This window comes from Lissotriton vulgaris, chromosome 11 (genome assembly GCF_964263255.1).
Source record: "Lissotriton vulgaris chromosome 11, aLisVul1.2, whole genome shotgun sequence".
Classification (NCBI taxonomy): Eukaryota; Metazoa; Chordata; class Amphibia; order Caudata; family Salamandridae; genus Lissotriton; species Lissotriton vulgaris.
This window is the reverse complement of record NC_141699.1, coordinates 7,514,551-7,530,745: the sequence shown is the minus strand read 5'-3', so window position 1 is coordinate 7,530,745 and position 16,195 is coordinate 7,514,551. Positions and strand designations below refer to the sequence as shown.

The 16,195-nt window shown below is 52.9% G+C and overlaps 1 protein-coding gene across 1 annotated transcript in view; it reads left to right on the top strand.

Moving 5' to 3' along the window:
• The window catches only part of LOC147678877 (septin-2), a 323,184-nt gene that overhangs the window by 185,530 nt on the left and 121,459 nt on the right, over positions 1 to 16,195 (top strand). Inside the window, exon 9 of the mRNA XM_086942642.1 lies at positions 8,501 to 8,646. Within this exon, the coding sequence (XP_086798768.1) occupies positions 8,501 to 8,646 (146 nt within the window). The remainder of the gene's footprint in view (positions 1 to 8,500; positions 8,647 to 16,195) is intronic.

The following is a 16,195-nucleotide window of genomic DNA, read 5'->3' as shown; positions in this document are numbered from 1 at the left end:
TAAGATGCTCACGCTCGGGGTCATCGAGCCCTCCGACAGTCCATGGGCCAGCCCGGTCGTACTGGTCCCCAAAGCAGCCGCCCCCGGAACCACACCCGAACTCCGGTTCTGTGTCGACTACCGGGGCCTGAATGAAGTCACCAGAACGGACGCACACCCCATCCCCCGGGCAGATGAACTGGTCGACCGAATGGGCGCTGCCCGCTACCTCAGCATCTTTGATCTAACGGCAGGCTATTGGCAGATCGGCCTCACACCCCGAGCACAAGAACGTTCTGCCTTCTCCACCCCCGATGGCCACTATCACTTCACGGTCATGCCCTTCGGCATGAAAAATGCCCCAGCGACTTTCCAACGGCTCGTCAATCAGGTCCTGGCGGGGCTCGAAGAGTTCAGCGCCGCCTACCTGGACGACATCGCGGTGTACAGCCACCACTGGACCGAGCACCTCCACCACCTCCAAGCAGTGTTGCAAGCCCTTCAGCGAGCTGGCCTCACGATCAAGGCCAGCAAATGTCAAATTGGACAAGGGTCAGTGACCTACCTCGGACACCAAGTGGGAAGCGGTCTAGTGGCCCCTCTTCAACTGAAAATTGCCGCCATCCAGAACTGGCAACCCCCTAACACTCAAACTGAGGTGCGAGCCTTCCTGGGCCTCACGGGCTACTACCGAAGGTTCGTGAAAGACTATGGTACCATCGTGGGGCCTCTCACCGAACTCACGTCGAAAAATCAGCCCAAGAAGGTGAACTGGACCCCAGAGTGTCAAGCGGCCTTCGAACAGCTAAAGGCCGCCATGTGTTCCGCTCCTGTACTCCAGGCCCCAGACTACAGCCGGGAGTTCATCGTCCAGACGGACGCCTCCGACCAGGGCATTGGGGCGGTCCTGTCCCAGGTGAACACCGAAGGCCTTGATCAACCGGTGGCCTTCATCAGCCGGAGACTCCTACCACGGGAGCAACGCTGGAGCACCATAGAGAGGGAAGCCTTCGCTGTGGTATGGGCCCTCAAGAAGCTCCGACCCTACCTTTTTGGCACCCACTTCCGGGTGCAGACTGACCACCGACCCCTGCAGTGGTTGATGCATATGCGGGGGGAAAACCCAAAACTGCTACGCTGGTCCATCTCCTTGCAAGGTATGGACTTTACCGTTGAACACCGGCCTGGGTCTGACCACGCCAACGCGGATGGCCTGTCCCGGTTTTTCCGCCTCGACGAAGAGAGTCCCCAAGAGGATGGGTAACTCTCCCCGCCTTCAGCTGGGGGGGACGCATGTTGGACAGGCCACGTGACGGGCCGCTCTCCCCCGGCTCGACCAAGCCCGAGCCAGTCATACAAGCACCACACACCACCATTGCACGTCCTACGTCCCCTCAGGGACACCTGCCCCCGAGCATGATAACCTCGTGGGTCCGATCCACGGCCGACCCACGCGCCCAGCCCGGGCCGCCATCTTGGACACTTCGCCACGAGGCCGCCTGGCCCCCGATCGACCTCAACCCTGGGCCTAGCCCGGCCTCAGACATTCCGGCACCACCCTCCACCCAGGAGGTGAGCGAGCTACTTGGCCAGTCAATGGGAGAAAGAGGTGTCGATGGTTCTCCCCCGGCCAGTGCCGCTCGCCCATCGCCTCCCCGGGCGCTGGCTCCACCCCCCTGCTGGGTGTCTGGACTCCCTCATCCCGGACCTCCCGACCTCCAAGTGCGAGGGTCCGGACATCAAAGCACGCCAGCCCTATAACTGGGGCAGCTCCAGAACAGGAAGGCAGTTGTATCTTGGAGTCGAGAGACGAAAGAGGAACTCATCCTGGACGGACTACTGGCGCTGCCGTAGCTCTGTCCTGTGCACCATCGTCCTGCCTGTTGGCGCTGCCACAGCCGTCGTAACCTTCATTCTTCACCGTCGTCCGGATCTGCTGGCGAGGCCGCGGACCGTTGTAACCATCATCTTCATCGGGACCTGCTTGGCTTCTCCACGGCCCGTCGACCATCCTTCATCCATCTCGGGACCTGCTTGGCTCCTCCACGGCCCGATCAGCAACCACGCCGAGCTCGAGGATTGAGAGCTATTTAACTCCTTGGTGACTAAGACTGTCCCGCTACCCTTTTCCTCAACCAGAGATCAGAACCGAGGGGACCCCTGAGTCCAGACCTCCTTGTATTATATCAACGTAACCTAAGAAGTGCATATAAAGTCTCGTTAACCTTCAATCTTGTGTGGTGTCCGTCTGTGGGGGGGAAGTTACTTATCTGTACAGTCGTTGGAGACGGCTCTCCCTGGAGACCTCTCCCCGTAATCTCGGCCGACCCTCCCGGTCCGTCTAACATGAGCTAGCTGGTGTGTGCCTGTATGTGAAAGACTGCAGTATCCATAAATATGAGGTTGTTTATGAGTCCTTGTGAGATGTGAGCTGGTGTGTACACCTGTAAGTGAAACAATGCAGCATCCATAGGAGCTGGCTTCTAAGTCTATGTGAGATATGTTCTTGATCCATGTAGTTAATGAGTTTTATAATGAGACATCTTTTAAGGGCAATGGGGGGGGTGCATTGAAGGCAGAGCTCTGTGAGCTCTTTCAGTGACAAACCAGGCGTTAAGATCTTTTACTGCTATCTATTATTGCAGCTACCATTGTAGAAATTGTTCCAGGTTACAGCCCTCTGCTCCCTCAGTCATACCCACTATTAGAAGTTTATTATGGCATGCACAGCCCTCTAAATCCTCTGCTCTCCTTGAACAGTCTGCTCATATCAACTAGACACTCCACTGCAAGATATCTTTGGTTTTGGACATACAGCTTTCGCAGCATTTCACAGGTTTTGTCACAGCAGCACAGCATCCGTGGCACTTCTTGATTTTTGATTCTAGGGAAGCCAGAATGGCCTGTAGGATTGTTAGTTGATGTCTCCATTTCAGCCTGGTCTCTGGACTGGGCTTGTTGGATCGAGACCTGAAGTGTCCCCTCCACCACATTTTCTCCCCACACTGGGCTTCCCACTGCTTTTTTTTTTTTAGGTCTCGGCTAAAAGACGCGCGTCTCCGCCGAGATCTTATGTCAGGGACGATGCTTCCCAGGAGACAGCCTTGGTCACGCGCATTGCCTCAAGGAGGCGATTTCCGCTGGCCACGCGCTCGCGAACGCGCTCAGCTGCTGTCTCCTGGGAAGCAGCTACACCACACGCGCATGCGCAGAAACAGCGACAGACACACACGAGCGCTCATGCACGCACGCACCCACACATACAGCGAACCCAGCGTCGCATGCATACACACACACACACGTGCACCGAGCATCCCCCCCCACCCCTCCGTTGTCGCACCCCTCCCCTCCGCCGTCGCACCCCGCCCCCCACCCCTCCGCCGTCGCGCACACACACACGCACACATACAGGCATTCTCTCCCCCCCCCCCCCGCTCCGCTCACCGGTCAAAGGCCCTCCGGACACGCAGACATACAGGCATTCTCTCTCCCCCCCCCCCCCCCCCCCCTCCGCTCCGCTCACCGGTCAAAGGCCCTCCGACCGCGGGGCTCTCCCTCGGTGCTCCTCCAGGCACTCCGTGGGCGCGGGCTTCACAAAACGGAAGTCCCGCCCCACGATAGGTTTCGTTTTCTCAGTCCCGCCCCACGTTAGGTTTCGCTTGCAGCTCGTTGGGTATAAAAGCTTGTCGATCCAAGTGTGTGTGTATTGCAGATGTTATCCCTTTTTACAACAAACCTTGACCTCACCAGAGATTCGTAATTGTCCAAACATTCCTCTATCTTGGTTAGTTTTTGTGTAATAGGAGATAGCAAGGTAGTTAAAATACTCTCAAATGTCTTCCACTGTTCTAAATCACAGTTCGAGTTAATACCATTTCCCGCTGCATAATTGGTATCACCATCAACCAAATCGGCATTAATTATAGGACTGCCCTCCTCGGGTGAGACACTGTCACGGGTTTTGTTCGACCTTGCCACTTTTGCTCTACAAGGCTCTACAAGGCCTTTGTGGTCCTCCTCCCCGCTTCCTTTTTACTGCCGGTTCCAGAGTTAATCATTTGGTAGAGGTTTTTTTATTTGGGGATGTGGCAGATGCACGTGTAGAGACGCTGGCTGTAATGTTACTTTGGGTCAGTGGCGATTTTGGGGAATCCTCTAGTGTTCCAAGGGGATATGGAACTTCAACGCCAACCTCAATATTAGTCGATGGTATAATAATGATTACATCTTGATGAGCTGGCGAGCGAGCTGTAGCTATAGTCCCTAGGGAAGATCTCCTATTTAATAACTGGACCAGAGACAACAGATGCTCGGTACAGAGGTCCCCTAAGAATAAACTGATCAAGCGTCCCCACCACGCTGCCACCATGAGAAGTACCTAGGTATTTCCTTTCCTGTTTGCTCATCTTTAATAACTTAAGTGAACTTAAGCCAACTGGTAATGCAGAGTAGTGAGTAGTGAGTGCAGAGTGGTAATGCAGAGTAGTGAGTGTAGTGAGTGCAGAGCAGTGAGTGCAGAGCAGTGAGTGTAGAGTAGTGAGTGCAGAGCAGTGAGTGTAGAGCAGTGAGTGTAGAGCAGTGAGTGCAGAGTAGTGAGTGCAGAGTAGTGAGTGCAGAGTAGTGAGTGCAGAGTAGTGAGTGCAGAGTAGTGAGTGCAGAGTAGTGAGTGCAGAGTAGTGAGTGCAGAGTAGTGAGTGCAGAGTAGTGAGTGCAGAGTAGTGAGTGCAGAGTAGTGAGTGCAGAGTAGTGAGTGCAGAGTAGTGAGTGCAGAGTAGTGAGTGCAGAGTAGTGAGTGCAGAGTAGTGAGTGCAGAGTAGTGAGTGCAGAGTAGTGAGTGCAGAGTAGTGAGTGCAGAGTAGTGAGTGCAGAGTAGTGAGTGCAGAGTAGTGAGTGCAGAGTAGTGAGTGCAGAGTAGTGAGTGCAGAGTAGTGAGTGCAGAGTAGTGAGTGCAGAGTAGTGAGTGCAGAGTAGTGAGTGCAGAGTGCAGAGTGCAGAGTGCAGAGTGCAGAGTAGTGAGTGCAGAGTGCAGAGTAGTGAGTGCAGAGTGCAGAGTAGTGAGTGCAGAGTGCAGAGTAGTGAGTGCAGAGTGCAGAGTAGTGAGTGCAGAGTGCAGAGTAGTGAGTGCAGAGTGCAGAGTAGTGAGTGCAGAGTGCAGAGTAGTGAGTGCAGAGTGCAGAGTAGTGAGTGCAGAGTAGTGAGTGCAGAGTAGTGAGTGCAGAGTAGTGAGTGCAGAGTAGTGAGTGCAGAGTAGTGAGTGCAGAGTAGTGAGTGCAGAGTAGTGAGTGCAGAGTAGTGAGTGCAGAGTAGTGAGTGCAGAGTAGTGAGTGCAGAGTAGTGAGTGCAGAGTAGTGAGTGCAGAGTAGTGAGTGCAGAGTAGTGAGTGCAGAGTAGTGAGTGCAGAGTAGTGAGTGCAGAGTAGTGAGTGCAGAGTAGTGAGTGCAGAGTAGTGAGTGCAGAGTAGTGAGTGCAGAGTAGTGAGTGCAGAGTAGTGAGTGCAGAGTAGTGAGTGCAGAGTAGTGAGTGCAGAGTAGTGAGTGCAGAGTAGTGAGTGCAGAGTAGTGAGTGCAGAGTAGTGAGTGCAGAGTAGTGAGTGCAGAGTAGTGAGTGCAGAGTAGTGAGTGCAGAGTAGTGAGTGCAGAGTAGTGAGTGCAGAGTAGTGAGTGCAGAGTAGTGAGTGCAGAGTAGTGAGTGCAGAGTAGTGAGTGCAGAGTAGTGAGTGCAGAGTAGTGAGTGCAGAGTAGTGAGTGCAGAGTAGTGAGTGCAGAGTAGTGAGTGCAGAGTAGTGAGTGCAGAGTAGTGAGTGCAGAGTAGTGAGTGCAGAGTAGTGAGTGCAGAGTAGTGAGTGTGCAGAGTAGTGAGTGTGCAGAGTGCAGAGTAGTGAGTGTGCAGAGTGCAGAGTAGTGAGTGTGCAGAGTGCAGAGTAGTGAGTGTGCAGAGTGCAGAGTAGTGAGTGTGCAGAGTGCAGAGTAGTGAGTGTGCAGAGTGCAGAGTAGTGAGTGTGCAGAGTGCAGAGTAGTGAGTGTGCAGAGTGCAGAGTAGTGAGTGTGCAGAGTGCAGAGTAGTGAGTGTGCAGAGTGCAGAGTAGTGAGTGTGCAGAGTGCAGAGTAGTGAGTGTGCAGAGTGCAGAGTAGTGAGTGTGCAGAGTGCAGAGTAGTGAGTGTGCAGAGTGCAGAGTAGTGAGTGTGCAGAGTGCAGAGTAGTGAGTGTGCAGAGTGCAGAGTAGTGAGTGTGCAGAGTGCAGAGTAGTGAGTGTGCAGAGTGCAGAGTAGTGAGTGTGCAGAGTGCAGAGTAGTGAGTGTGCAGAGTGCAGAGTAGTGAGTGTGCAGAGTGCAGAGTAGTGAGTGTGCAGAGTGCAGAGTAGTGAGTGTGCAGAGTGCAGAGTAGTGAGTGTGCAGAGTGCAGAGTAGTGAGTGTGCAGAGTGCAGAGTAGTGAGTGTGCAGAGTGCAGAGTAGTGAGTGTGCAGAGTAGTGAGTGTGCAGAGTAGTGAGTGTGCAGAGTAGTGAGTGTGCAGAGTAGTGAGTGTGCAGAGTAGTGAGTGTGCAGAGTAGTGAGTGTGCAGAGTAGTGAGTGTGCAGAGTAGTGAGTGTGCAGAGTAGTGAGTGTGCAGAGTAGTGAGTGTGCAGAGTGGTGAGTGTGCAGAGTGGTGAGTGTGCAGAGTGGTGAGTGTGCAGAGTGGTGAGTGTGCAGAGTGGTGAGTGTGCAGAGTGGTGAGTGTGCAGAGTGGTGAGTGTGCAGAGTGGTGAGTGTGCAGAGTGGTGAGTGTGCAGAGTAGTGAGTGTGCAGAGTAGTGAGTGTGCAGAGTAGTGAGTGTGCAGAGTAGTGAGTGTGCAGAGTAGTGAGTGTGCAGAGTAGTGAGTGTGCAGAGTAGTGAGTGTGCAGAGTAGTGAGTGTGCAGAGTAGTGAGTGTGCAGAGTAGTGAGTGTGCAGAGTAGTGAGTGTGCAGAGTAGTGAGTGTGCAGAGTAGTGAGTGTGCAGAGTAGTGAGTGTGCAGAGTAGTGAGTGTGCAGAGTAGTGAGTGTGCAGAGTAGTGAGTGTGCAGAGTAGTGAGTGTGCAGAGTAGTGAGTGTGCAGAGTAGTGAGTGTGCAGAGTAGTGAGTGTGCAGAGTAGTGAGTGTGCAGAGTAGTGAGTGTGCAGAGTAGTGAGTGTGCAGAGTAGTGAGTGTGCAGAGTAGTGAGTGTGCAGAGTAGTGAGTGTGCAGAGTAGTGAGTGTGCAGAGTAGTGAGTGTGCAGAGTAGTGAGTGTGCAGAGTAGTGAGTGTGCAGAGTAGTGAGTGTGCAGAGTAGTGAGTGTGCAGAGTAGTGAGTGTGCAGAGTAGTGAGTGTGCAGAGTAGTGAGTGTGCAGAGTAGTGAGTGTGCAGAGTAGTGAGTGTGCAGAGTAGTGAGTGTGCAGAGTAGTGAGTGTGCAGAGTAGTGAGTGTGCAGAGTAGTGAGTGCAGGTGCAGAGTGGTGTGTGCTGTTGAGTGCAGAGTGCTGTGTATTGGCAATGTAAATGACAATGCCATTTATTTATGATTTAAAGAAAAAAAAGAAATGTCATGAGCAATGCCAATTGCTCTACCTTTAATGATGCCGAGACCATTGCATTGCAAATGCTTGTTTAGTACATTGCTTGTTGAAGTCTTAGATAGTCCATTGAAACATAAGGTCCTGTCTGCACATTAGAACTGTCTATGCGCAAACACCTTGACTGAATGTTCATAAATCTGAATGTTCATTGTATCTAAATGGTGCAGTCTATCAAACACACTTCACTCTGTAACCCGCTCTTCTTTCATCCTGTCTCTCTCAAAAAGCCAGTAGAATTAGTTAAGTTGCGTAGTGCAAACTTTACAACAAACAAAAACATAAACTATTCAATCTGCCCTATTTACTCTTATTGTTGACTTGGATCTTCACTCCATACAGTATGCCTTTAATGTATGCGAGTGACCTGTAAGCACAAACCTAATTAAGTACATAGCAAGGGAGTAATGTACATGTGCAGGGTTATCACATTTTAGAAGAAGGAAAAGACTGGCTGTAAGGAGGTCTGGGGCAAAGGTAGTGTTAACGGCAGAGTGAGGGGAAAATATGGGGCGGAAACTTGCACTAAGGGGTGCAGAAGACGCACAGCGTCTCAAACAAGAGCGGTGCGAGGCATAAGTCGCTTGATTGCAGCAGCTGCCAGGGTAAGTGGCAGGGGTTGACTAGAGCATCAATGTGCTGCGAGTATAATGAACAATGCTAGGTGGGAACAGAGCAACGGTAATGGTAACCTGGTAGTTACATGGAGGTAGGGATATAGTTGCAAGAGTGTGGTCTGTTTGGTAAATTGTCAGCGGGGGGGAAGCAGACACTCACTTTATCGGAATGCATGTTGAGAGGTTTTCCTGTATTCTTAGATGTTTGGGGTCAGTTGCTGTTGGGTCTCTTTGTTGTAAAGCTTTGGATTAGTGTTGTGGCTAGGACGTTGCATGGCGTGAAGTTTTTGTCAGATGCTAAAATTATCATTTGTGTCAACTTTTTCCTCCTGTTGCCAGGCAAGCATCCCCTTTGCAGTCATTGGTTCCAATCAACTTATTGAGGTGAAAGGAAAGAAAATCCGTGGCCGGCTCTACCCGTGGGGTGTGGTAGAGGTAGAAAACCCAGAGCACAACGATTTCCTGAAGCTCCGCACAATGCTGGTGTAAGTTACGCTATATCTTGTTTATGGGCCGTCCCCTTCTCTTAAAGTCCACAAATGCACCGCAGGTATCCACCATGTCTAGGATTCTCTGTGCTCTTTCATCTACTGTGTGTTGCAGCATCTCTTGGAGTTTTGACTTCTGTGACCCGATTGAATCACAACTAGAAGCCAGGGACCCCCCAAGACTTTTGAACTTCAACAATAATACACAAGAATTCACAAACTAATATGAACTTGGCATTTCTACTTTCCTCTTCAACTGCATATTTAAATCTGCGACCCAATCACATGCCTGTATAAGACACAGGTCGTAGTCCCAAATCAATAGGTAATCGTGTTCTATCAGAGCTTTGAGTAAAAGTGGACAGACCAAAGTAGTCACTTCATTGACCTCCTAATCTGCCAAACACGAAGCAGCAACCGAGCTTGGTTTGGACAAGCTGGGGACCATGCAGGGTTTCTGTGTCCGAAGGTGATAGACCATTCTCACATAGAAGCTAAAAGACCAGGTGATTCAGCCAGGGTACCTGCTGCTTGCTTGTGTGTGGTACTTTCCCTGTGGAACTGTCAGCTCTGCTGAAATGTTCCGACATTCTGTCTTTCCAGCACAAGAAGTGTAGGTGCATGGGGTGTGTATGTGCCTGTCCATGCAAGCAGTGGGTAGGAGAATGTGCAGCTTTTTGGCCAGTCTTCCTGTGTGCGCATGCATAGATCACTGAGGGTTAGAGCACCGGCAGATCTAAAAGCCTCAAAAGCAGTTCAAAAGTGTTTTTAGTCCGAAGCTGGTTATCAGGTCGGAGCATGTTCGAATGTGAACAGTGACTGCGCACATTCACACATGTTACATCCTGAACTAACAATCCGCTTGGACTAAAAACTTTTTGTAATGCTTTTTTGATTCTGTGTATATAGGTACACACACTCATATATATCAAATACATTGAGGAGACAATACAGTAAACTTCAGGTAAGTATTGTTAATAGATGAAACTGTAAGCCTCGTGAGAGAAACAGTTTAGCTCAAAATGCTTAAGATTATTGACGGAAAATATTGGTAAAAGGTCATGTGGGGGCATAGATCAGAGGTTAAGAATGACTGGTCGATTGGGTTTGAACAGAACCTGCTCTTTAAACCAACAGCATAATCTGTGTAGAAGCCAACAAGCCTGGTCAATTCTGCAGCTGTTGGTGAGGCTTAAGGAGATGTTGCATTGTCCAGGACAGGAATGTCAAAAATTCTGTCTTTTCCCAAATACCCTTTCCATGATCATCTTTCTTTATACGCATTTATTTATTCAGTGTTTTATATAGCGCAAACTTGACCCCTTAGGGTATCGGAGCATAATATTTTTTCTTTTGTACATTACTCTGGAAAGCATTTAACAAAGTCTAATTCAAAATGGTACCTTCACTCCGCAACAAAGGCTTTTGCCAATTCACAGAATGAAAGTCTAGAGAACCGTAGCCCAAAGGAATGCAAGAACCTATACAAAACAGGCAAAATTGGACCCTAGCAAGAGATGCTCGTGAGTCTTTAAAACTAGAGGTTTTAGGTGAATCTTACGAGGTTGTTCGGTAATGGTTGCCGTAGGATTTTGCTTTTTTGAAAGATCTGGGTTTCTTTCTTGAATCTTGCGGGGTTAGGTAACCTTCTCCTTGTTATCACTTTATCACTGACCTGGTATCATAGGACTTTCTAACTCCGATACTGCAAGCGTCCTCTCCGGCAGAACCACCCAAACCCTCCTCTCCTGCAGCCCTGGCCTCATGTCAAAAGTCTGTTGGTAACTTAGGAATCTTTAGCATTCATGCTCCTGGAAGTACTCTGCCCCTAATTCAGAGGCAGTAATATGTTACTACTTTAGCCTATCTACATAATTTGGGACTGGCAGCATAACTATTTCAAAGATCCCTAGTGGATTTAACAAACACATCGCCTCTGCACCATTGTGGTTTTCTTGAGAGAAAGAAGAGACTGACACCCCCTCCTTCTGAACTGTAGTTTGCAAGTAAGAGGTGCAGGCGCTGCATGATATTTGGTTCGTTACCCCCTTAACCCCTTGAATGCTCATGGCGAGCTGAGCTCATGAGCCACGGCACTCCGGATTTCATGACGAGGAACCGTGGAACGCTCGCATGTGGGGATAATTCCCTTGCTGTGCTGAGCGTTCCACGGGAACGGGTGTGGCCGTGACCTGCTGAGCTCGTCATGAGCACAGGAGCGCCGTGCCTCATGACAAGCTCAGCTCGTCATGAGCATGCGAGCGCTGTGCGCGCCCCTCCCCCCCCCCCCCCCCCCCCCCCCCCCAGCACAGCGGGGTAATATCCCCCACAGCGAAGTGGCTAAGTGTGCCCAACGGCCGTCGCAAGCACTACCTCGGTACTGTTGCGCACGTCCGTTGGTCGACGCAGCTCCGCCCAAGCAATAGAACGCCCGCACCGCAACAGAATTGCCGCCACTGTAAACCGGTTAACTCCGCTTGACCATTCAAGGGTCCCAACTTCAACCTACCCTTTTACGTTCTGATCAGCTTCACAGTCAAGAATTCCAGTTTTGGAGAGCGAGTTTTCCGAACAAGAAAAGGACAGCGATGTTTAGATCGGAGCACGAGAAGTCTCCAGAAAGGCTTTGGTGACCTAACCTCTCCCTCCCAGAGGCCAGAGCCTCTGCTGTGACACTGCCTGCTAGCCCCACGACTGTGACGATTCCTCTGCTGTCTTCTTGACTGGATCTCTGCAGCCTCAAGCATGTTTCACTGATGCTTGTATCTCTTCAGAGTGAGATTGAGAGGTCAGTCTTATCACACCCGATAATAGAAGAGATCACAAGTGTTTCTGATTGGGGTGCAGACTCCCTTCAGTTGTCCGAGTCCTTTCTATCAAATGTGTCTCTGTTGCCGATACTGCCACATAGAAGGCACAGGCTTACGCCACAGCAACGTCTGTGCCCTCCTGGCACAGACATGTGTTGCATATATGGATGTAGCATTGTAGATCAGCCAGGCTTTGGTACTAAATCAAGATTGGGTACACGAACTGGGGATTTATAGATTTGCGCTACACTTGTTTTTAATTACACAAGATGTCTTAGTCTTTGGTCGTAGGCAGAAACCAGGATTAGAATAGGAATCCTTCAGTCTGCAGCCGAGCCACTAGACTGCACCTCCAACCAAGCCACTAGACTGCATCCCAGCCGAGCCACTAGACTGCACCTTCAGCCAGGCCTCCAGCCGGGCCGCCAGCCTGCGCCTCCAGCTGGGGCCTCCAGACGGGGCCTGCAACCGGGCCGCAAGACGGCACCACCAGCCGGGCCACCAGACGGCGCTTCCGTGAGGGGCCCGCTCCTTTCTAAGGGGCCAAACACCAGTGTCATTCAAGGGGTCAGGCGCGGTCTACAGAGTTCAGTGCTCTGGACTGCATCTCCAGCCGAGCCACTAGACGGCACCTCCAGCCAGGCCTCCAGCCGGGCCGCCAGACGGCTCCTCCAGCCGGGCCGCCAGACGGCTCCTCCAGCCAGGCCGCCAGACGGCTCCTCCAGCCAGGCCGCCAGACGGCTCCTGCAGCCGGGCCGCCAGACGGCTCCTGCAGCCGGGCCGCCAGACGGCTCCTGCAGCCGGGCCGCCGGACGGCTCCTGCAGCCGGGCCGCCGGACGGCTCCTGCAGCCGGGCCGCCGGACGGCGCCTCCAGCCGGGCCGCCGGACGGCGCCTCCAGCCGGGCCGCCGGACGGCGCCTCCAGCCGGGCCGCCGGACGGCGCCTCCAGCCGGGCCGCCGGACGGCGCCTCCAGCCGGGCCGCCGGACGGCGCCTCCAGCCGGGCCGCCGGACGGCGCCTCCAGCCGGGCCGCCGGACGGCGCCTCCAGCCGGGCCGCCGGACGGCGCCTCCAGCCGGGCCGCCGGACGGCGCCTCCAGCCGGGCCGCCAGACGGCGCCTCCAGCCGGGCCGCCAGACGGCGCCTCCAGCCGGGCCGCCAGACGGCGCCTCCAGCCGGGCCGCCAGACGGCGCCTCCAGCCGGGCCGCCAGACGGCGCCTCCAGCCGGGCCGCCAGACGGCGCCTCCAGCCGGGCCGCCAGACGGCGCCTCCAGCCGGGCCGCCAGACGGCGCCTCCAGCCGGGCCGCCAGACCGCACCAGCAGCCGGGCCGCCAGATGGCGCTTCCGTGAGGGGCCCGCTCCTTTCTAAGGGGCCAAACACCAGTGTCATTTAAGGGGTCAGGTGCGGTCTGCAGAGTTCAGTGCTACAGGTGACTGACTGCTTGTGGTCACTAGTGACAGAAATCCATGTGGATCCTGTAAGGATCCGTCAGCAGCCCGGGTCACATGTTACACACTGCTGAGTAAGCGAGCCCCTTCTGAAGTGGAGTCTGTGGCTAATGTCCTTTGTGAGAGTGTGCGTGGGTGAGGAGTCGGAACGTGATTCTCTTGCTGACGGGGAGCCAGTGCAGGTCTCTCAGGTGTCCGGTGATGTGGCTGTGTCGGGGGATGTCGAGGATGAGTCGGGCGGAGGCGTTCTGGATGCGTTGGAGTCTTTTTTGAAGTTTCGCTGTGGTTCCGGCGTAGAGGGTGTTCCCGTAGTACAGTCGGCTGGTGACGAGTGCCTGGGTGACGGTCTTCCTGGTTTCCGTGGGGATCCATCTGAAGATCTTGCGGAGCATGCGCAGGGTGTTGTAGCACAAGGATGAGACGGCGTTGACTTGTCTGGTCATTGACAGGGAGGAGTCCAGGATGAAGCCAGGTTGCGTGCGTGGTCCGTCGGTTTGGGAGCGGTGCCCAGGGCCGGGGGCCACCAGGAGTCGTCCCAGGCAGAGGGTGATGATCCCAGGATGAGGACTTCCGTCTTGTCTGAGTTCAGTTTAAGGCGGCTGTTCCTCATCCAGTCGGCGACGTTTTTCATCCCTTCGTGTAGGTTGGCTGTGGCGGTGGTGGGGTCGCTGGTGAGGGAGAGGATGAGCTGGGTGTCGTCGGCGTAGGAGATGAGGTTGTGCTGGCGTGCGATGGCTGTGAGGGGGCTCATGTAGATGTTGAAGAGGGTTGGGCTGAGTGAAGATCCTTGTGGTACGCCGCAGATGACTTCGGTGGCCTCGGATCTGAACGGAGGGAGGCAGACTCTCTGGGTTCTTCCGGTGAGCCAATGCAGAGTCAAGGCGCTTCGGAAGTCTCTGCGGACTTCCTGAACTCTCCCCGCCCCTGTATGCACCGTGTGTGTTCCATGTTCAGCCCCGAGCGTGTGCATACATACAGACAGATGTTCCCTTCTCAGGTGCAGTTGTCCAGCATTTGCTGCTGTTGCTTCGGGCAGGGTCTCGAGTCTGTCTGTCTCCCGCCTGCTGGCGGACAGCGCTGGGACGGCCGTGGTTGGTTCTCTTGCCCCTGCAGAGACGCTTCATTCTTGTCTTCATTCTTCATTCCGCGTCTTCCAGTCTTCACAGCAGGGCTTTACTGTCTCAGTGGTCACAAGCAGTCAGATATCTCTCCGTTTTATCCCGCTTTTCTTTCCACTCTCCTCGCTCTCTGCTTCTTGTCCCCACATTTTGATCATTCTTGTAGGGTCCGAGTACCCCCTGCTGGCCAGAACTTGTGCTTGCTGGCTTCGCTGGAGCTTTCCATCGGGCAGAGAGAGGCCTTCAAACACTGGAACGTCCACAGTGACCTCAAGCGGGGTCTTTCTCCGCCCGAATACATGTATTTAGTAAATATTTGTGTACATGTCCTGAGCTTTCAGTCGGGTATGTTAAGGTATCTGTCGGATTTCACCTGGGATTTTTAAATACTCGGACAGAAACCTACTCCCTCTCTTCTTTCTGAAGGTCCTAAAACATATTTTTTTAAATACTATATTTTAAGTATCCCCTCACTATTTGCACTCCTTCCCCTTTCCACGGGCCGTTATGCCCCCTTGTTCGCTGCTTATCATATGATTCACATGCATGTCAGTTGGATTATCGGACAATCTGAATCTCGCGCCCCTCCATGTTTCTGACCGAGCTACACCCCTGGACACCCCCATCCACGGGGGCCGTGAAGTGAGGTCATCGTGCGGCGCCATGGCAAGGCTGAATGGAGGATTTAGTAAGCCCCCGGGGCCCCCAGAAAGCCATAGCTGCCAAAATTCAGGTTGCTTGTCAGTGACATTTCTTTGTTTTAAGGATGCTAACGTGTGACACTTTAGTGCCATATGTGTGACACTTAATCTCGCGCACAAAATAGCTGTATATCTAGTCAATGAAATTAGCTTCAGAAATTACCCCTTTTGATCAGTTTCATAGTCTGGTCTCAACAGCGTCACTCGAGAATATTTTATACACAATCTCGAACTTAATTCCACCGTCTGCCTCCCTCTCACAATAGGACCAACAGAGTGCGCGTCTGTGCTTTAGATCAGAAAATAGGAATCAGAATGGCACGCTACCCTCGCACTAAGAGACGGCAGACCGTTCCCATCAAACCCACTTAACTTGTGGGTAACATAACAAGAACACGGCTCACCACACAGACACTGCATGCCTCAATCACTGGCGTCTGACAACAGTGAAAGTGCATTCTGGGATTTGCAGTTTCGCTTATGAGGTCTGTTGGCTGTAGAGACACACCTCACCGAAGGAGTTTTGCATTTCAGGCTTTTCAGTTTAAGGCCAAGGATAGAGCTGAGGAGGTAGCAGAGGGCTGAGGGTTACTGCACCTGTTGCTGCTGTTTCATGGGTATTAATCAGCCGCTTTGCTCAGATCACCCACAGTTATCTAACATGCAGTTCATATTTTCCAAGATGTGAAGCACATGATGCAGAAGAAATTCTGTGCTGCACTCTTGCCATCTGCACCAGTCCGAGACTCCGTTACCTGCCCGGCCTGGTTCTGACTGCGGCAAGCCACAGCGTCTTCCAGTCTTCACAGCAGGGCTTTACTGTCTCAGTGGTCACAAGCAGTAGATATCTCTCCGTTTTATCCCGCTTTTCTTTCCACTCTCCTCGCTCTCTGCTTCTTGTCCCCACATTTTGATCGCCTCTGCCGAAGTCATGCTTCCCTCCACCTCCTTTTCCTTCCGCGAATGAGTCTCTTCCATGGACCCCCACAGAGACGGACTCTCGCCCAAAAAGCACCACTTGAAAATAGGATAATGAAGCCACATTTTAGATCATGTGCAGAATGGAGGGCCTCTGCCTGATTAGTGTCACCTCGTGTGCCTGCTTTATGAAAGTCTTAAATCCACCAAGAAGGTTGTTTATTGCACTCTGCTGCAATAAGTGTTGAGTCTGTGCAGACTTCTCTCCAGGCCCCTTTCCTGATGTTCTTCATAGCTGTGACTGTGGCTGCGGGAGCAGAGGCGTGTTCAGAGGTGCAAGTGTCCGGCATCCAATACCCAAGCGGGTCTGAGGTGGCATTGACCCACGGTGTTCCTACACAGAAGCACGCGCAGTCCGTGGCGGAGGCGAGAAAACACCCCTGCAGAAGCACCAATCGCACGGCTGTCCAGTGGATAAAGATTGACGTCGGATCCAATCCATATTGCGGTTTCAAATGGGGGAGGGCCATCAGCCCAGGGCCCAAACC